The 21,902-nt window shown below is 43.7% G+C and overlaps 1 protein-coding gene across 1 annotated transcript in view; it reads left to right on the top strand.

Moving 5' to 3' along the window:
• The first annotated feature begins 1,884 nt into the window (after positions 1 to 1,884).
• The window catches only part of LOC311106392 (pre-mRNA-processing factor 17-like), a 49,944-nt gene continuing 29,926 nt past the window's right edge, over positions 1,885 to 21,902 (top strand). Inside the window, exons 1-12 of the mRNA XM_084148726.1 lie at positions 1,885 to 2,073; positions 7,174 to 7,260; positions 7,394 to 7,523; positions 7,745 to 7,834; positions 8,014 to 8,153; positions 8,314 to 8,410; positions 8,555 to 8,694; positions 13,394 to 13,468; positions 14,036 to 14,081; positions 18,561 to 18,662; positions 19,568 to 19,683; positions 20,112 to 20,245. Of these exons, the coding sequence (XP_084004852.1) occupies positions 1,891 to 2,073; positions 7,174 to 7,260; positions 7,394 to 7,523; positions 7,745 to 7,834; positions 8,014 to 8,153; positions 8,314 to 8,410; positions 8,555 to 8,694; positions 13,394 to 13,468; positions 14,036 to 14,081; positions 18,561 to 18,662; positions 19,568 to 19,683; positions 20,112 to 20,245 (1,340 nt within the window). The 5' untranslated portion in view covers positions 1,885 to 1,890. The remainder of the gene's footprint in view (positions 2,074 to 7,173; positions 7,261 to 7,393; positions 7,524 to 7,744; positions 7,835 to 8,013; positions 8,154 to 8,313; positions 8,411 to 8,554; positions 8,695 to 13,393; positions 13,469 to 14,035; positions 14,082 to 18,560; positions 18,663 to 19,567; positions 19,684 to 20,111; positions 20,246 to 21,902) is intronic.

Below are 21,902 nucleotides of genomic sequence, written 5' to 3'. Positions count from 1 at the left end.
GTGACAATAAAAACTTGAAACTTGATACATAGACCTACTTCAATGTAAAATATCAGTTGCGAAATTCGACTGTATGATATTGCAAAACTTGAAATACATATAACCTCTCTATTTACTAGGCTACTAGGTCCAATAAAATGAGGTATGCGAATGGTAATTTGTTGTATGGCTCCTTCGAGAATATGAACCCATCAAGGCCAGAAAAGGTGAGGAATATATTCTGCAATGGTTATGAAAATACATTAAATAGGAAAAAGATGTCTAATTATACGATTCCTAATTATTTTAGATTTAAAAAATAAAACACAGATTTTCACTCTTCTCACTAATGGCGAATGGTTGCATTCTTGTTAATATGTTTTCCAGTTTTTAGTTTTTAATTAATAAGCTTTTCACGATATCCCCAATACTTACTTGCCAGCTGGCAATTATTTCAACCACTAGCAAATGTGAATAAGCATGGTCTAAAGTTTGCAGGGAGGTGAGAACATTCTAACGTTAAATTAAACGTTTATAAATCTGGCTCACGTACATTTTGGGGTATACTTTGTACATATGCAGGGTTTATAAATGAAGACCCTGACCCCTGTCGGATGTCCAGATAATTTTCTGACATGTCAGACGTTTTGGTCATGCATCTTGTAAGTATGAGCAGTGCTAAGACGCGATTGGGCAAGGACTGCTGCCAATAGCCAATGAGCATTCAGCATGTGAGACCAGAACAATGATGGCCTAGAGGAAAGCAACAACAACGCGCGAAGTGTGGACAGAGGTGATGGAAGACAGATTAGTGGAGTTGGGGAGAAAACGCAGCTGCCTTTTCAGTGGGGTTGTTCGTTTTACATGGCCGGGTGCCCCGGTTGGAAGGAGTTGGATTATTTTAGACAATTCCATTGGTCCTTAAGTGAAATCTCCACCCACCCGGGGCATGCAAAACGAACTCCACCAATATTACATCTGCGTCCTACCATGACAGAAACCAAAAATATAATGTAATATTATCATTATTATTTAATATTAAATCCATATTCTGCGCCTCTCTTTTTTAATGTTTCTGCACATAATAATATGCACACTAATAAAGCAGCTCACTGTTTGCGTGTCGGCATTTTTTCCCTATAACAACCAAGAAACGCAGCGCAGGATCAACTAGGACTAGGGAATCATCGTGTAATATGAGCACCCACTTTCTGGGGTTGAGGATGGACGGAATTAAAGATTTGGGAAAAGGAAATCACGAAATGTGAGCACGTCCAACTTTTAGAAATCGTGTATGCCCAGTGAGAATTATATCCTTAAAGGCGTATAAAATGTATTTGTATCCGTTGATCACTCATCTGTTGAAATCACAGTGACTTATAGTATGTTATTCCAAATTGTATCATTATAATATTCAATTAAACGATTAATCTCTCCCAATTTTGATGTTTTATTGTAGTTTTTTTTTCACTTTAATGTCAAGACTATATATATACACACACTACACAAAACATACACACATTCACATAGACCTACACTATACACACAGACCTACACTATACACAAACATACCGACACAACACACACACTGCTACTTTGTTCTTTATTTTACTCTTATTATTATATATCCTGATGTCTAGTCACTTTACCCTGCTTTCATGTACATATTGATCCTACGTCAAATATCTCGTACCCTGCACATTGATCTGGTACTGGTACTCCCTGTATATAGCTCCCTTCTTGTATATTTTATTCCTCTTGTGTAATTTTTGTTTTTACTGCATCGTTGGGAAGGGCTCGTAAGCAAGTATTTCGCGGTAAAGTACACACCCGTTGTATTCGGCGCATGTTAATTTGAAAGTAAATACCTACTTTTAGGACATTTCCGGTTGGGCATTCACAACATCCAAGATGGCTGCCACCGTTGAGTCCCTCGTTTCGTACGGGACCGATTCAGATTCAGATAATGAGACAAAATCTAATGTTAGTCCCGAAAAAGTTGACCCTGATGCCATAGCACACCTTCAACCGTTGAAATCTGGCCAAACAATGTCTTTGGCTCTCCTTAATTCAGCTCCTGAGGTCGCCGTAAAGGTAAGTGAGCTAGCAAGGCAGATTAGCCGGTTGCTAATTAAGCTAGATACTTTAGCTAGCTAATGTACGCTAGCTGTGGATGTACGCAACGCTAACTAGTTACTAGTGCTATCCAGCCACAGTCGGCTTGTCACCTAGAAAGCAACTTTGGAATGTAATCACTAACTTTACTTATCTACCTACACTAACGTTAGGTGGATAGTGAAAGCACATATAGAACCATTACAGATCCTATTAAATTCCTAATTCTATGGATAGAACAATGAGCTTGTTATACAAATATTTGGTGAAAATAAGTAGCTAGAAAAGGAAGTTTCTGTAGAAATTGTGTGATTGCTCAGTTGGCTGAAAGTATTATTATTAATGGTAGTGTAATAAGTTTACATAATGAGAAGTTAGGCCTATCTTTGAGATATCTTCCAGTAAAACCAATGAGAAGAAAATATTTGGTGACCATTGAAACAAATTTTCCAATGTTGATTAATGCAACTTTAAATGTTTACTTTTTAAAAAGTATAGCCTAATAAATTCCTGCATTGAAGTAGCTAAAGTAAGAAAAAAGTGTGTTTTGGATGTTTACCTTAAAAGATGAGAGAGACGAGTTTAACCGTCCTTGCCCGCACCTGCCTTATTATGACACCTGGCGTCACCATACCTACATATGCAGACTTTCAATAATTAAAAATAGGTGAAAATATACACTTATTTGATCATAAGAGGTACACCATTGTTCGGAGATAATCGCTCATACCACCTGTAGTCTACATATCCTTTACAAAAATGTGGAAGTAACGGAAAGATATTCCCTAAAACATCGAATGACCAATGTTGCATACATCGTTTGCCTCCGCTCTGTGCCAATTACTAATGAAATCATGCAACGTACATGTCTTTGAAAGGGTATACAATTAAATAGGAGAATATCTTAAACATTGTAGGCAATACTGTAGATTACCCTAAACACTAGCGGCACCCCATCCTACAGACGGTCAAAAATCATTGGATTTGATTGTTTTTAACTCAATGTTGTCGGGTTACAATATATTTTATTCAGTCGGGCCATTTTTACAATGGTACTGTCACAAAGTGGGAAAGCAGGCAGTGGTAGTGAACAACGCTCCAAAAATGTAATTCTAAGAATAGCCTACAGAAAGTGTTTCCTAAGCCCAGTATCAGACATTTTTCCCACTGTCCCGTTCATCCTGTCTAGACTGCCACATTGGATCATTGGAATGTGCACATCGTTGTCTTAACAGGTTCAAACAACCACGTTTGTTTGTCTGTTACACAATGATCCTGCAATGTATTTCTTTTTATAGTGAGTCCATCCAGGCACAGGATCATAGTGCGAGAGAAGGCAATTTATTGAGGAAATGTTACTTCCTTATGGTATAAAATAAATACGACCCTTCAGTTTCTTAGTCGCTCAGTGCAGTTTTTCTCTAACAAATCATCAACATTAGGCCAATTTCCAAAATCAGATTTTTTAAACGTAATACATCCTACAACAAAGCACGGAGCACTGTTGACAGCGGTGCGGCGTCCTCGCATTAACTTTTATGTTGCAGTGGTCCGCAAAAAATAAAAAAATGCGGGTAACAAAAGTACAATTAGGATAACAGGAGCTGAAGTATGCAGGCTTTGAATTGTCAAGTCTCGTAGTAGCCTATGTTGAAGCTTCATTGAGATGTCACAAAACTACGCTTGTTTTTGTGGGAAATCATCAAAAATGTTATTTAACATTGAATATGAAAGCATACATCAAAATCTGAAAATAATATAGGCCTATGTCACGTATCAAAATAGATAGCTATCATACCTCAATGTTGTTAGTCTAAATGTCCTGCGGATTTCAGCATTTCAGGTGGGCTACATATAAAATCAGACAGCGCGGCATATGAGGAAGACGCTTGAGGTGAATTACAGCTGCTCGTGTTATATTTATAGGATAGCCTATATGTCCTAATCAATTATAAATATTGCTTTCCAATTATTTAATTTACACACAATGTAACAGAAAGATAGCCTACATGTACTGTATAGGCTATAGCTTGATGACTAGGCGGCAGGTAGCCTAGCGGTTAAGAGCGTTGGGCCATTAACTGAAAGGTCGCTGGTTCGAATCCCCGAGCCGACGAGGTGAAAAATCAGTCGGTGCCCTTGAGCAAGGCACTGAACCCCAATTGCTTCAGTAAGTCGTTCTGGATAAAAGCATCGGCTAAATGACTCAAATGTATAATGACTTGTCACAAAGCTTTTTTGCCCTAAGCGACCACTTTTTATCTCGCACCTCCATTGATTTTGTTCCCATAATGTTGGCAATTCTACAGGGGGAAACAACTATAACTTTGGATCGGATACAGTTTTGACCATTGGTTTTCTGAAATGATTATCTACTCAGTGAACATATTCCTCCCATACCCCTTGGTCCCCAAAAATATTTTTGATTGGACACCCTACTTTTTACGTTGAATATGATCCGAGATTGCCATCGAGTAGGCCGACAGTAAATACACTCAAGACGGTATTTACTGAAAAAAGGGTAAGTGAAATGATATAAGGAAATACATGTATCCTAGGCAACTGTAAGACTACACCAACGTGGCAGGTAGGCCTAATCGTGGTTATGACTTGGGGTTGCGAGCGATAATGGATAGATAGTCTATTTATTTAGCTGGATGCAAATGAGAAAAATTGTGACCGGTTCATTAAAGCGTTACAGAGCTTGGAGAATCGCAGGTTTAATTTGGTGCCACTGTAGGCTTGTCGAGTGGTTAGATTATGATGTCATAGACACTTCAGATCCTGGTTAAATTTGTGTAAGTATGGTCATTTTATTTGTAATTTAAAAAATATATATTTCAACATTCACAATGAAATCCTGATTGGCGATGACAATGGACATCTTCATGTCAGTAGCGTAGCCATTCATTTGTTCATGGGTGGGACTATGGAATATTGGGTGGGCCAGAACTGAAGCGCTTCAACTAATCTACGCTCTAAAACGTAAATTGTGCATGACGACACAGACTACTGTACCCAAACACACAGCCAACGCAACCTTTGGTCAGTAATTGTGGTCAATAGTTGTGTGATTCAGTAGTTCTGTGGTTGTGGTCAGTAGTTGTGTGGTTGTGGTCAGTAGATGTAGTCAGTAGTTGTGTTGCTCAGTTGGTAGAGCATGGCACTTGCAACGCCAGGGTTGTGGGTTCGATTCCCACGGGGGGCCAGTATGAAAAATGTATGCACTCACTAACTGTAAGTCGCTCTGGATAAGAGCGTTTGCTAAATGACTAAAATGTAAATGTGTGGTTGTGGTCAGTAGTTTGCCAGTAGTTGTGTGGTCAGTATATGGCTATGACAGTCTTGGAATTTGAGGTTACGGTAATTGGCCATACCAATGTACATGGTCACCGACATAAACGTTCAGGGGGTGAGGTCAAAAAGGGTAGGTCACAATTCTGTTTGTACACTTGTTTACATGGATATGCTTAATAAAACCTATTTAAAACAAGCCATTACACTTCGTTATTATCATGGCATTTCATTGTTATTATTCAGGTTATTACTTATAAATATGAATCAACAAATTAAGAAATGCCAGGTTGAAGAGGATCTGTCGCATTTTCGTATTGACACAACATTAACGGAGTCAAAATCAAGATATATGCCTTCCTTGTCTGTTGGCTTTTCTGCATATAAAAAATAAAATACGGATCCTATTTCGATGCACAAAACCATTCAAACAAAGTCTGATGGGTTTTCTCCCACTTTTCCCGAAATATTTGCATAACGTCACAAACCCTGCTGCTGTGGTCATTCGATGGCAGTGGCCATAATGAGAGAAATAATGTAGCCTAAGTTACTGAAAATAGGCCTTTTACAAGATTAAATCATGACAGGAGTGTTTGATTCTTATTAAAGAGATGGAGTCCAGACAGGCTACTTTAGGAAACTTTCTGAATGGACACACAGTATAGGCCTAGAGAGAGAATCAGCAAACTCACACACGCACACCCCCATAAAAGCACCCGTCAATTAAAGCCACCAGCGTATGTCAGACACGAGCAAATATTTATCCTTTCCTTAAAAAGTATTAAAAACCCTAGGCCTACCTTAGGTTTTCCAAAAATAGGCTATAAGATAATGAATTGACAATGAAAGTATGAATGGGACAGCTATGCGATAATATGAAGATTGTCAATTTAATCATTAAAATAGAAACAAATACATGCAACATGTCCATAGCCTATCAGCGACGCTGATAATCGAGGTCGGAGAGTGTTGAAAAGATTTTTCAAATACTGTGAGGAACTATTATAATTCGAATGGATGAAAAAAAAACAGTTGTACTCCGAATTGTCCCATTATCCCAACTGTTACACTGGGAAGATTAAACGACTGCTAGTTTTTTAGCGGTCATTCAGTCTTCTCGGTGTAACAGTTGGGATAATGGGACAATTCGGAGTACAACGCATTTCTCATCCCTGGATTGAAGTACGTTTTCCGAGACCTATCTCGCGCCGGCTCCGTGGTGTCTAGGTCTACACAGTAAGCCTGTTCGACCCTAGTGCAGCTGTAAGCAAGCAGGTTGGATCTGCTGGCTAGTCAGGTGGGAAAATGAATAGCTAACTAGTAACTAGATATATTGTATGGAGCTGGCTGATTTCTTAGCAAGATAGCTAATGAATTTATATTTAAAATCAAACCTGGGCCGCCCTCAACAGAACACAATGGTGTGCAAAGTTTGATTCATTGGAAACAGTGCTGTCCTGAACATTGTGATTATCGATTGTGTACGGTGGGCTGCATGAGTTTTGCGATTTCAAATGCTCACACCCATATTGTTCAGGCCACACCCACCAAACGGGAGCAAACACACCTCAGACTGGTGAAGAACAGTGCGCAACGTTTGGAGGAAACATGTTGTCCAGTACACAGCCGTCACGCAACTTAGTAAAACGTTTAATTAACTGAACGCACCCCAGGATAGATGTGTGACAACTAACATCAAGCCCCTTTAACTCAAGAGCCTTCATAGCCTGATGACTGACAAATGATGAGCAGTATAAAACCTGTCATGTTTCTTCACCCCAACAGGAGGCTGTGGAGACTGGTGTGCATCTGGACCCCTCTCTCAAAGAGGTCACCTACAACCCCACATATGAAACCATGTTTGCACCAGAGGTAAAATGTTTCATAGTAATATTTTACTCAAGAAAACTGCCATACATCATTCTAATGAATGTACCTACCTAACTGTACCTACCGAACATCTATTTTGCGCTGTGTTCACTCTTACATGTTTATTTTCTCCTAGTTTGGTCCTGTCAACCCATATAGAAGTCAACAGATGGCTGCTCCCAGGAATATGCTGTCTGGCTATGCAGAGCCTGCTCACGTCAATGACTTCATGTTCGAACAGCAGAGGAGGACTTTCTCCACCTTTGGTAAGTTAGTGTAAGAGTAGGATCATCTGTGACTGTAGCCTATGTGACCAGAATAGACCTTATTCACACCACGGCCATTGTCTATGATAGAACGTTCAGCTGTGAATAAGGTCTAGTGAAGAGGTCAATCTTCCTTTCACCTTGAATCTAACGTTTTGGGGCTTTAGGGGAATGTAGCATCTTGGTTATTTTATTCACTTGTCATTCGCTTTTGCTTTCAGGGTATGCTCTGGATCCGTCTGTGGACACAACAAGCCAGAATTCATCCAATAGCTACATCGGTGCAGTGGACGAGGCAGAGAAAAAGAAAGGTAATCCTTCATTTCCTACTCTTTGTGTTTTGTTGGGGTGCATTGCTAGCCGGTAAGGGGGATGTTTTGAAACTTAATGGAAAGCTGTGGAAGTGTGTAGTGTGGTCATTGTTCTCCATAAAACTTGGTGAAAGAAAGAGCATAATGTTACAGTTTCTCTTGTGTTTCTCCTCTCGTAGGATTGACTGTGTTTGAGGTTGGCCCAAAAAAACATGACAAGAGGAAAAAGGTGCAAGGAGGTGAATCGGATGACATTGACAATTACCTCGGGCCCTGGGCGAAATACGTGGACGAAAAGGACGGCGCCAAACCATCAGAGGTAATCAATTAATCAATCATTCAATACCGTGTGAAGTTCTTCAAAGCAATAAGGATGCTTATATTATATAGGAGCATGATTATTTAGACTTAACTGTTTTTTCCTCATGTAGAGATATGGTCTGATTCTAACTGATTGTTGTCTGCTGATTGGTCTGTAGGAGGAACAGAAGGAGCTGGATGAGATCACAGCCAAGAGGCAGAAGAAGGGAAGGAATGAGGAAGAAGCTCCGGCCGAGGAGAAGACCATTCTCCATGGTAACTAACACACTCATCTCAACCGTTACTAATTACATAACTAAACTGTTCAGCATTCACTCAGATGAGAAGAAAAATTGCTGTAGCCCTATATGTAGGAAGTCCTCAGTCTTACTGTATACAGTATCTCCTCTGTGTCTCCAGTTAAAGACGCGTATGACTACCAGGGGAGGTCTTACCTCCACGTACCCCAAGACGTGGGCATCAACCTGCGTACTGCAGACATACCAGACAAGTGTTACCTGCCCAAGAAACAGATCCACGTCTGGACTGGACACACCAAGGTGAGTTGTGTGTGTGTGTGGACACCTTCGGACTCCAGTGTTTCCCCTAGGATTTTTTTCAGCAGCGGTGGAAGAGTCAAGTGGGGGGGTCTTCCTGGGGCATACATATCTACATTTTTATTCTTTGTTATGCAGTGGCGGCCACAATTTAGCAAATGCATATAGGGGAAACACTGGACTCAGATGAGTGCGGTAACACTCCGGTCACTCTGGGTTGGGGTTTAGCTATTGTGTGACTGTGATACACACTTTACAGTGTCTGTCATCTTTACATGAGGGAAATGTGTGTGTGTGTGTGTGTGTGAGCAAAAGATGGAGAGGAAGACATTTCTGGTTCAGCAGACTGAGTGTGGAGAAGATGTGAACCTGCCTTTGGTTCTGCCTGTCTGTCTGCGGTAGCGAGAGAGCGGGGAGAATCGCTTAGGGCTTCCATCCCACATACTGGAACAGTTGCATACCAAGAGCCTAATTGAAAAGCTAGAGGAATAAAAAAGGAAGCATGCTAGTGGGCTTCTGGTGGAAAGATAGAGGATGGATGGAGAGACTGGTAGATGGTTTGATAATTTAGAGACGTTTTCTGTTAACCTCATTGTGATTTGAGGAATATCCTGCACGGGGGATGCCATGAGCAACATGTCTTGGCATAAATGAGTGTGCAGCAAGGCATAAATGCCTGATATCTGCCTCTGTAGAATTAGCATTCAAGGAGGATGTCCTCTCTTACTGCTGTGCTGCTAGCCATAGGGCAGGCTAAGTTTAATCTCTCTCTCACACACACACTGAACTGTTGATGGGTAGGGGATCAGTGCTGTCCAAGACCAGTTGTTAGTGAGTATTATCACACACACGCAGTGTGTCAGTGAGGTGTTGATGTTGCCAGAGGGGTGACTGTGCCCTTGATGAAACATTAACAAACTCCCAAAGACCAAGGGATAATTATGACCAGAGGCAAATATTAAAGATGCACTGAACCCTTTTAGAACTCCAGCACCTGCTGTTTCTGAAATGGCAAAATAAGGATTGTTCTGGCTCTGTGGGAATACAGACAAAAGATAAGACACCACGTTACACTGTTAAGCATGGGTGTCGAATTCATTCCATGGAGGGCCTAGTGTCTGCAGGTTTTTCCTTTCAATTAAGACTTAGACAACCAGGTGAGGGGAGTTCCTTACTAATTAGTGACCTTAATTCATCAATCAAGTACAAGGAAGGAGTGAAAACCCGCAGACACTCGGCCCTCCGTGGAATGAGTTTGACACCTGTGCTGTTAGTGGAACTGACATCGTTTTAACTACTTTGCAGATATGAAACAGACAATCATAATATCAGTCAAAAATATCAAATTCGCAGTTTATGCTACAAAACCAACTTTATAAGAGGTTTTACAAATAGGTTCTATTTAGCTCAACATTCCATGACGTACACTAAGGGATTGTTGGCGGAATAGATGGATTCAGTTCAATGCATGATTAATATAATGAACCAATGCATTTCTTGGTAGTCCAAATAATATTACTATCAGGTTGTAAATCACAGCTGGCCTGGTACATTGTTTGCTGCCTCCATTCGGGATGCACTGTTTCTCTTTCAATTACTCAATATTTTGGACAAAAACGGACGAACCGACACTTTAGCCAGTTAGCTCGAGTGCTTGGTTGGGATAAGCATGCATTGGCAGGCATGCTGCAAAAGGACGAGGAGGCTACAATTCCCCATCATTTATCAGTGCAATTTTGATGGCCAACTAGCTGAAAAAGTTTGGGAAGGTTTATCTAATGTTCCTTCGTTAGATTTTAGCTCATCTTGCTCTGGCTAGCATTAATTGTTGATCTTGTTGATGTGCATAATTGAGGGAGAGAGAGCCTACCTTTTCATGGTTGTTTGATCAATAGGACTATAAAGTTCTCAAATGTAAGAGGACTCCCGTGGTATTTAGATATTTGCAGAAATCCATTCAGGTGTATTTTGTGGCTTTTGGCAAATGCGTTCTAATGATCTAAAGTCCCACTGTTGCTACTGCCTGCAAACACACAGTCCAGTCTGAAGTGAATGATGGCAGGCCTGTGTGGCAAATGGCTTGTTCGCGTAAAGGCCTACTGTAGCTCTGATAGGCTATGGCGCACCGGTCTGCGTAGACTCCGGTCCTGGACGAGACAGATGTTTTATTTCCTGCAGTGTCTATTAATTGTCCAAACGCACGGCCGCTTTCCCACTTTGTATTGTTTTCACAAATGCCTTAGTGTACGTACAGTGGGGGAAAAAAGTATTTAGTCAGCCACCAATTGTGCAAGTTCACCTGTAATTTTCATCATAGGTACACGTCAACTATGACAGACAAATTGATAAATTTTTTCTCCAGAAAATCACATTTTAGGATTTTTAATGAATTTATTTGCAAATTATGGTGGAAAATAAGTATTTGGTCACCTACAAACAAGCAAGATTTCTGGCTCTCACAGACCTGTAACTTCTTCTTTAAGAGGCTCCTCTGTCCTCCACTCGTTACCTGTATTAATGGCACCTGTTTGAACTTGTTATCAGTATAAAAGACACCTGTCCACAACCTCAAACAGTCACACTCCAAACTCCACTATGGCCAAGACCAAAGAGCTGTCAAAGGACACCAGAAACAAAATTGTAGACCTGCACCAGGCTGGGAAGACTGAATCTGCAATAGGTAAGCAGCTTGGTTTGAAGAAATCAACTGTGGGAGCAATTATTAGGAAATGGAAGACATACAAGACCACTGATAATCTCCCTCGATCTGGGGCTCCACGCAAGATCTCACCCCGTGGGGTCAAAATGATCACAAGCACGAGCAAAAATCCCAGAACCACACGGGGGGACCTAGTGAATGACCTGCAGAGAGCTGGGACCAAAGTAACAAAGCCTACCATCAGTAACACACTACGCCGCCAGGGACTCAAATCCTGCAGTGCCAGACGTGTCCCCCTGCTTAAGCCAGTACATGTCCAGGCCCGTCTGAAGTTTGCTAAGTGCATTTGGATGATCCAGAAGAGGATTGGGAGAATGTCATATGGTCAGATGAAACCAAAATATAACTTTTTGGTAAAAACTCAACTTGTCGTGTTTGGAGGACTAAGAATGCCGAGTTGCATCCAAAGAACACCATACCTACTGTGAAGCATGGGGTGGAAACATCATGCTTTGGGGCTGTTTTTCTGCAAAGCGACCAGGACGACTGATCCATGTAAAGGAAAGAATGAATGGGGCCATGTATCGTGAGATTTTGAGTGAAAACCTCCTTCCATCAGCAAGGGCATTGAAGATGAAACATTTTACATTTACATTTTAGTCATTTAGCAGACGCTCTTATCCAGAGCGACTTACAGTTAGTGATTACATTATTATTTTTTTATACTGGCCCCCCGTGGGAATCGAACCCACAACCCTGGCGTTGCAAACGCCATGCTCTATCAACTGAGCTACATCCCTGCCGGCCATTCCCTCCCCTACCCTGGGCCAATTGTGCGCCGCCCATGAGTCTCCCGGTCGCGGCCGGCTGCGACAGAGCCTGGATTCGAACCAGGATCTCTAGTGGCACAGTTAGCACTGCGATGCAGTGCCTTAGACCACTGCGCCACTCATCATGACAATGATCCCAAACACACCGCCCGGGCAACGAAGGAGTGGCTTCGTAAGAAGCATTTCAAGGTCCTGGAGTGGCCTAGCCAGTCTCCAGATCTCAACCCCATAGAAAATCTTTGGAGGGAGTTGAAAGTCCATGTTGCCCAGCGACAGCCCCAAAACATCACTGCTCTAGAGGATATCTGCATGGAGGAATGGGCCAAAATACCAGCAACAGTGTGTGAAAACCTTGTGAAGACTTACAGAAAACTTTTGACCTGTGTCATTGCCAACAAAGGGTATATAACAAAGTATTGAGAAACTTTTGTTATTGACCAAATACTTATTTTCCACCATAATTTGCAAATAAATTCATAAAAAATCCTACAATGTGATTTTCTGGATTTGTTTTTCTCAATTTGTCTGTCATAGTTGACGTGTACCTATGATGAAAATTACAGGCCTCTCTCATCTTTTTAAGTGGGAGAACTTGCACAATTGGTGGCTGACTAAATACTTTTTTCCCCCACTGTATTTCCCAAACATTCTACAAATTTATGAAAACGTGAAAATGACCATATCTAAGTGCTCACTTGTCAGAAAATGTTTTTAAAACTGATTTTAATAAGATTTCATGTTGCTAAAATGCTTTCAGTTCAACTTTAAGAGTCACATAAGATGGTATAGGGTTATGTTACTATGGTATAATACTACTGCTGTGCTGAGTGCTCCTTGCCTTGCTCTCTCATCTCTCCTTACTCTCTAATTCAGGGATGGGCAACTCCAGTCCTCGGGCTGGAGTGGTGTCACACTTTTTCACCATCCCTAGCAAACACAGCTGATTTAAACTAATTGCATTCTAAACTGAAGAGCATGATTAGTTGATTATTGGAGTCAGGTGTGTTAGCTGGGACTGGGGCAATAGTGTGACATCATTCAGGCCCCAGAGGACTGGAGTTGCCCATACCTGCTCTAATTCCTTGAGACAATTAGCCTTCTATATAAGAGGAATTATAGCAATACCATACGCACACCTGCGAGCTCATAGACAGGCAGATTATTATATTATTCTATTACGTCCATTAACCTCTTTCTCTCGCTCTCTCTGCAGGGGGTCAGTGCTATCCGTCTGTTTCCTGTGTCAGGTCACCTGCTGCTCTCCTGCTCTATGGACTGTAAGATCAAGGTAAGGAACACTCCTGCCACGCTGACACAGTCCTGCCACGCTGACACACCATTAAGTCCTCACTGAGGTGGTGATTTACAACTATCTTCTTCTTCTATATCTCCTCTCATGTCCCCTTTCCTCTGCATTATTTTTTTCTCTTCATATTAAGTTAAACGATATCTCTCTCTGCTCCATCTCTCTTTTCTCCCTCTTCTTGACTGAGACAAACTAACTTGTATTTTTGGAGAAGGAGACTCTTCTCTTACTCTCTGTTCCCTTCATCCCTCCATCTTTCCATTTCTCTCTCCTTGGCTTAGCTGAGAGTGATTCTATCCTGTGGATTTAGTTATAAAGATGTCTTTGGTCTCTCTGCGTGTTCCTGGTAGAACCAGGGGCCTACTGGTTTTTAATGAAGCGCCGTCTCAGATGAGCCCTGTGCTGGTTTCTGATGATACCCGCACTGTTTACCAGTGGGACTGGTGCTTCAGACACTGAACCATGCTGGTCAAAACCAATCAAAGGGTCACAGAGTGCTATTGGCAGAATCAGTTTTAATCTTCTCTTCTCTCATCCCTCTCTCCTCAGTTGTGGGAGGTGTATAATGAGAGGAGGTGCGTACGGACGTTTATCGGTAAGTGGACTAACTCTGTTTCCTGTTTCGCACTCTGTTTCTGTTATTCATGTGTTGTGCTACAAGGATTACAATGCCCCTTGGATTAAGAGGATAAGACCTTAGCTGAAACCACTAACTAGCCTAAGTCTTAAGTGTTGTCATCTCTTAAGGGTATATAAAACCAATTTGCATTTCTTAATCAATCAAGCACAACTTCAATATTCAATCTATCCACCAGTACAAGTTAGTTAGATTCCAATTCATCACACTCCTCTCCCTTGGCAGATCTGATTACACTGTTTCTGCCTATATCTGCTTTCTCTAAATGAAGATTGAACACTAATTCAACGCTGAGCGAACGTGAGGCTGAACGTCGGGGGAATAGAACATAGGGTAGCTGTAAGATGGTGTCAGAGCATCGCGCTGGGCCACGTGGTCAGAGAGAGTGACATCTCATTACCCTGTTTCCAACTATTCCTCAACTCTTGATGTTGAGTCAGAATGCTAATTCAGAATGAATAGAACGTTAATGGAACGTGGGCTGACACTATTCGGGGTGGGGGTGTAAAGACGTGGAGTAGATTTAAAATGGCCTCAGACTTCTGGTATATGTTCTGAATGGAAATGGAACGTTAAAGGGATACTTCAGGATTTTGGCAATGAGGCCCTTTATAAACTTCCCCAGAGCCAGATGAACTCGTAGATACCATTTGTGTGTCTCTGTGTCCAGTATGAAGGAAGTTGAATGTAGTTTCGCAAGCCAATGCTAACTAGCATTAGCGCAATGACTCTAAGTCTATGGGTATCTGCTAGCATGTACAGTTGAAGTCTGAAGTTTACATACACTTAGGTTGGAGTCATTAAAACTCGTTTTTCAACCACTCCACAAATGTCTTGTTAACAAACTATAGTTTTGGCAAGTCGATTAGGACATCTACTTTGTGCATGACACAAGTCATTCTTCCAACAATTGTTTACAGACAGATCCTCAGCAAGGAAGAAGCCACTGCTCCAAAACCGCCTTAAAAAAGCCAGACTACGGTTTGCAACTGCACATGGGGACAAAGATCGTACTTTTTGGAGTAATGTCCACTGGACTGATGAAACAAAAATAGAATTGTTTGGACATAATGACCATTGTTATGTTTGGAGGAAAAGGGGGTGACTTGCAAGCCGTAGAAAACCATCCCAACCGTGAAGCACGGGGGTGGCAGCATCATGCTGTGGAGGTGCTTTGCTGCAGGAGGGACTGGTGCACTTCACAAAATAGATGGCATCATGAGGAAGAAAAATTATGTGGATATATTGAAGCAACATCTCAAGACATCAGTCAGGAAGTTAAAGCTTGGTCGCAAATGGGTCTTCCAAATGGACAATGACCCCAAGCATACTTCCAAAGTTGTGGCAAAATGGCTTAAGGACAACAAAGTCAAGGTATTGGAGTGGCCATCACAAAGCCCTAACCTCAATCCTATAAATGTGTGGGCAGAACTGAAAAGGCATGTGAGAGCAAGGAGGCCTACAAACCTGACTCAGTTACACCAGCTCTGGCATGAGGAATGGGCCAGAATTCACCCAACTTATTGTGGGAAGCTTGTGGAAGGCTACCCAAAACATTTGACCCAAGTTAAACAATTGAAAGGCAATGCTACCAAATACTAATTGAGTGTATGTAAACTTCTGACCCACTGGGAATGTGATGAAAGAAATAAAAGCTGAAAGAAATAATTCTCTCTACTATTATTCTGACATTTCACGTTCTTAAAATAAATTGGTGATCCTAACTGACCTAAGACATGGAATTTCTACTAGGATGAAATGTCAGGAAATGTGAAAAACTGAGTTTAAATGTATTTGGCTAAGGTGTATGTAAACTTCCGACTTCAACTGTAGATAAAGGGCCTCATTGCTAAAATCCCAAAGTATCCCTTTAATTTAGTGCTCAGTTAATGTTAATGGTATGTGAAGGTTCCGCTGAGCGTTGAGGATAGGATTTGACTAGACAGTGGCATGCAGCTGGGTATTGGGACCCTCCCTCCCTCCAGGCTGGGTATTGGGACCCTCCCTCCCTCCCTCCAGGCTGGGTATTGGGACCTACCCGCCCTCCCTCCAGGCTGGGTATTGGGACCCTCCCTCCCTCCAGACTGGGTATTGGGACCCTCCCTCCCTCCAGGCTGGGTATTGGGACCTACCCTCCCTCCCTCCAGGCTGGGTATTGGGACCTACCCTCCCTCCCTCCAGGCTGGGTATTGGGACCCTCCCTCCCTCCAGACTGGGTATTGGGACCCTCCCTCCCTCCAGGCTGGGTATTGGGACCTACCCTCCCTCCCTCCAGGCTGGGTATTGGGACCCTCCCTCCCTCCAGGCTGGGTATTGGGACCCTCCCTCCCTCCAGACTGGGTATTGGGACCCTCCCTCCCTCCAGGCTTGGTATTGGGACCTACCCTCCCTCCCTCCAGGCTGGGTATTGGGACCCTCCCTCCCTCCAGGCTGGGTATTGGGACCTACCCTCCCTCCCTCCAGGCTGGGTATTGGGACCTACCCTCCCTCCCTCCAGACTGGGTATTGGGACCCTCCCTCCCTCCAGGCTGGGTATTGGGACCCTCCCTCCCTCCAGGCTGGGTATTGGGACCCTCCCTCCCTCCAGGCTGGGTATTGGGACCCTCCCTCCCTCCAGACTGGGTATTGGAACCCTCCCTCCCTCCCTCCAGGCTGGGTATTGGGACCTACCCTCCCTCCCTCCAGACTGGGTATTGGGACCCTCCCTCCCTCCAGACTGGGTATTGGGACCCTCCCTCCCTCCAGACTGGGTATTGGGACCTACCCTCCCTCCCTCCAGGCTGGGTATTGGGACCTACCCTCCCTCCCTCCAGGCTGGGTATTGGGACCCTCCCTCCCTCCAGGCTGGGTATTGGGACCTACCCTCCCTCCCTCCAGGCTGGGTATTGGGACCTACCCTCCCTCCCTCCAGGCTGGGTATTGGGACCCTCCCTCCCTCCAGACTGGGTATTGGGACCCTCCCTCCCTCCAGGCTGGGTATTGGGACCTACCCTCCCTCCCTCCAGGCTGGGTATTGGGACCCTCCCTCCCTCCAGGCTGGGTATTGGGACCCTCCCTCCCTCCAGGCTGGGTATTGGGACCTTCCCTCCCTCCCTCCAGACTGGGTATTGGGACCTTCCCTCCCTCCCTCCAGACTGGGTATTGGGACCTACCCTCCCTCCCTCCAGGCTGGGTATTAGGACCCTCCCTCCCTCCAGGAGGGGCTGTCAGAGGAGATTGTTTTCCCTCAGCCGGGGTTCTGCCTGTCAGCTCCCTCAAACACCATGTATAATTCAACAGCCCTGGGAGGGAGAGGGGGATGTAGAGAGGGGAACAGAGGGCAAGAAAAAGTCAAAATAGAGGTATGGAGAGTGCGTGTGTTTTTTGGAATGGAGCCTGTATGAGTGCCAGGTCAGTGGGGTTTAGACTAGGAGTCTGTGCCGTTACAGTAATGGCATAGTACTGAATCAGGCCCATTATCAACATGCTGCCCAATATAGTCTTTACTTATTTAATACATCAACAAGGAACTACGCTATTTCCCTCTTTTTTTTCTCTCATTGATTTCAAGGGGGGACATTTTTTATGTTGCCCTTCATTGCATATCGAAACCCAATTCACTGTGCCTGCCCTTGTCTTATCTCTTATCTTACTCATTGTGATCTCAATAAAGCAGCATAATGAGAAAAAAACACAGCCTTTTAATGTTGTTGGGATTTGTGCCACAGCCACCAATGCTCTTGAGAGAGATAGGAGGGAGGTGCGCTCTAGCCAGGCAGCTCTAGCCAGGCAGCTCTAGCCAGGCAGCTCTAGCCAGGCAGCTCTAGCCAGGCAGCTCTAGCCAGGCAGCTCTAGCCAGGCAGCTCTAGCCAGGCAGCTCTAGCCAGGCAGCTCTAGCCAGGCAGCTCTAGCCAGGCAGCTCTAGTCAGGCAGCTCTAGCCAGGTGAGCCATGGGAAGGCCTGGCAGGTGGACATGCAGACTAGCCTCGACGGACCATGTTATCGCCACGGTAACAGTGTAGCGCTGATAAAAGGCGGTCTTAAAGGGTCATTTCAAAATGTTTCACCGTCATATTAATCATCTCCAGAACACACATAGGGGAGGGGATGAGAGAGAGGGATGGAGGTAGGAATAAGTGGAGACCAGGGGGAAGAGATGAGTTGAGGGAGAGAGAGAGAGGATAGAGAGAGGGATGGATAGAGAGAGAGAGGATAGAGAAAGAGAGAGGATAGAAAAAGAGAGAGGATAGAGAAAGAGAGAGGATGGGGAGAGGATAGAGAAAGAGAGAGGATGGGGAGAGGATAGAGGGAGAGGATAGAGGGAGAGGATAGAGGGAGAGGATATTCCAACAATGTGATCTGACAGGCAGTGGGATCAGGGGGCTATGACAGAATAACAGAACAGGAAGAATATGTGCATATGTAATGTGTGAGTGTTTCTCTCTTGTCTCCCTCCAGGCCACAGTAAAGCAGTGCGGGATATCTGCTTCAACAACACTGGGACTCAGTACATGAGTGCAGCCTACGACCGCTACCTCAAACTCTGGGACACAGAGACAGGTCGGTCCTGCCGCGGTTGTGGTGACCAGGATAGAAATGCCAGGAACGTTCCACAACGTTGCAGCCTTCTGAATGCAGCCCAGGCCTGGGGACTTTCACTGAACAGGACAGTCGTGGCCATGATAGAAATGCCACGAATAAAGCTGTCACGATTACTTGCTTAACATAGTCAGAGAAGCATGTCAGTTGTTGTGCCCTACTGAAGGTGGCCAGCATTGTGGGACATTCAGATAGAAATGTGTTGTCTGTGGGTTCTACCATAAGGACTATGGAGGGTCTCTGCTCCCCCCGAAGATAGAAATGTGTTGTGTAGATGTCGGTGGAGGCTGCTGAGGGGAGGATGGCTCATAATAATGGCTGGAATGGAGTCAATGGAGTGGTATCAAACGCATGGAAACCACTTATTTGATACCACTCCATTGACTCCATTCCAGCCATTATTATGAGCCGTCCTCCCCTAAGCAGCCTCCACTGGTAGATGTTGGTTCTACCACAAGGAGCAGGGAGGGTCTCTGCTCCCCCAGCAGAGGGCAGTACAGAAACTAATCCTCCACTTGTTGCTCTGAAGGACCGCTGAATTGTCATAGCACCTTGTTTACTAGTCACTGAGCTGTAGGGTTAGGGCCCATTCCATTGACATTTAGTCAACTTGTATTGACAAATTGAAAATGACCTATTGTAATGAGGATTTTTCTCATCATCGATTGCATTGAATATACAAATCTGATTGGATTGACAGAATGCCACACCGGCAAGTTATGGCTGGCTGTTGGTGGTGTTTCTGCCACAGAGATTCTATTAATTCTAATATGTAAATATATGGTTTCTGCAGTATAATGAAGACACTGTGTGTTGCAGACAGTCAGTGGGGGTTGTTCTGAAACGTGTAAACTGTCCCTCCACAGGCCAGTGCATCTCCCGCTTCACCAACAGGAAGGTGCCGTACTGCGTCAAGTTCAACCCAGACGAGGACAAGCAGAACCTGTTCGTGGCCGGCATGTCTGATAAGAAGATCGTTCAAGTACTGTCATCACACACACACACACTCTACCTAGAGGCTGCTCAGTATGAGACAGGATTGTATTTCATGCTCCGTGGGCTCCTGTGTAGTGTGAGACTAGAACAAGGAAAAATGTAGAGAGCGAGGACAGGACAGAGAAAGAAAGAACAGAAAGAGAGATCTGTGAAAGATAACAACTCACTGGGAACAGTCCCTTCGCTGGAAAATAATTAAACTGCTCCTGGAATAAATCAATGTGTCTGTAAACGGGCAATCGTCTGCCCCCTAATTAAACTGTACTATTGGTGTGTGTTCTAGTGTTTGTCTGTGACAGGAGTGTGTTGTGTAATTATTATTCCCATAGCTGTGTGTTTAACCTGTTTTCAATTTGTATTAATTGACTTATTTTCTCTCTCTCCCTCTCTCACCCCTTTCTCTCGCTCTCTCAGTGGGATGCGAGGACAGGGGAGGTGGTTCAGGAGTATGACCGTCACCTGGGCGCGGTCAACACCATCACGTTCGTGGATGAGAACCGCCGTTTCGTCAGCACGTCAGACGATAAGTCCCTCCGCGTGTGGGAATGGTGAGTGACACAGAGACTGCTGAGGTTTTTAAATCAGCACAGTTCTGAAATGGAAATGATTCAACAACATTGTTGATGAGTCGCATCATAGCATCACTCCTGGTATTATGCTTCATTTACATAATATACTGTATCTCTGGCATGTACATTAGGGCCAACAGCTTGTCTTGACAGAATTCTAGATACCTCTGCAAACTGAACTTATTGCCAAAGAGTGTTTAACAAGTGATAAAGTGCAAATGAGAGTAGTGGAGGAATGTGTTTGGTTGACTGGGTTATGGTGCTATGGGTGGCTTGTCATGGGAAGTTCAGTACTGTTGGTATCGATGAAAAGTCCTCTCGTCTTCTAGCTTGTCATTTCAGGGTCTTACCTACCAGATCTTATTCCGCTTTCATATTTTTTTATTCGCTTATGACGTGTTTAGCTAGATTATTTTGTCAGGGCAAAAAATGTTTTCAAGCCCGCCGAGAATTATTTGCAAGTTAGCTTGGTTCCCATGGCGATAAACACATGCTGTTGTTTTTACCTCGCTAAGATTATAATTCTTTAAGACGCGGTGACTAAGGACATAAGTTTCATAGGGATTCTTGGAGGGACTGTTTTATAAGAACAATGCGTATTCCTTGAAATACCCCCCTTTTCCCATCAGTTGTGTTCCTTTCTGTAATATCTGGTTGGTGTGTGTGTTTAAGCAGTAGGATTGACTGGTAAGGAGAGGGTGCCAGGGATGCCAGCTGTGGCTTTAATAGTGAAGTCTGGAGAGAGAGTGGGCATGGTCGCTGAGAAGGGAGCGTTATGCATTCTTGCTAGTATGCCTAATATGGCTATATGTGAGTGAAGGGGTTGAATGCGCCGCCACCTGTTTGGTCTCCGTTGCAGTTTTTACAGTTTATTAGAGACACTGTACAGTTGTGGTCAAACGTTTTGAGAATGACACAAGTATTGGTCTTCACAAAGTTTGCTGCTTCAGTGTTTTTAGATATTTTTGTCAGATGTTACTATGGTATAGTGAAGTTTAATTACAAGCATTCCATAAGTGTCAAAGGCTTTTATTGACATTTACATTACGTTTATGCAAAGAGTCAATATTTGCAGTGTTGACCCTTCTTTTTCAAGACCTCTGCAATCCCCCCTGGCATGCTGTCAATTAACTTCTGGGCCACATCCTGACTGATGGCAGCCCATTCTTGCATAATCAATGCTTGGAGTTTGTCAGAATTTGTGGGGTTTTGTTTGTCCACCCGCCTCTTGAGGATTGACCACAAGTTCTCAATGGGATTAAGGTCTGGGGAGTTTCCTGGCCATGGACCCAAAATGTATATGTTTTGATCCCCGAGCCACTTAGTTATCACTTTTGCCTTATGGCAAGGTGCTCCATCATGCTGGCTAAGGCATTGTTCGTCACCAAACTGTTCTTGGATGGTTGGGAGAAGTTGCTCTCTGAGGATGTGTTGGTACCATTCTTTATTCATGGCTGTGTTCTTAGGCAAAATTGTGAGTGAGTCCACTCCCTTGGCTGAGAAGCAACCCCACACATGAATGGTCTCAGGATGCTTTACTGTTGGCATGACACAGGACTAATTGTAGCGCGCACTTTGTCTTCTCCGGACAAGCTTTTTTCCGGATGCCCCAAACAATCAAAAGGGGATTCATCAG

Source organism: Coregonus lavaretus (assembly GCF_964263955.1).
Source record: "Coregonus lavaretus genome assembly, chromosome: 31".
Lineage (NCBI taxonomy): Eukaryota > Metazoa > Chordata > Actinopteri > Salmoniformes > Salmonidae > Coregonus > Coregonus lavaretus.
This window is presented reverse-complemented; position numbering and strand designations above follow the sequence as displayed.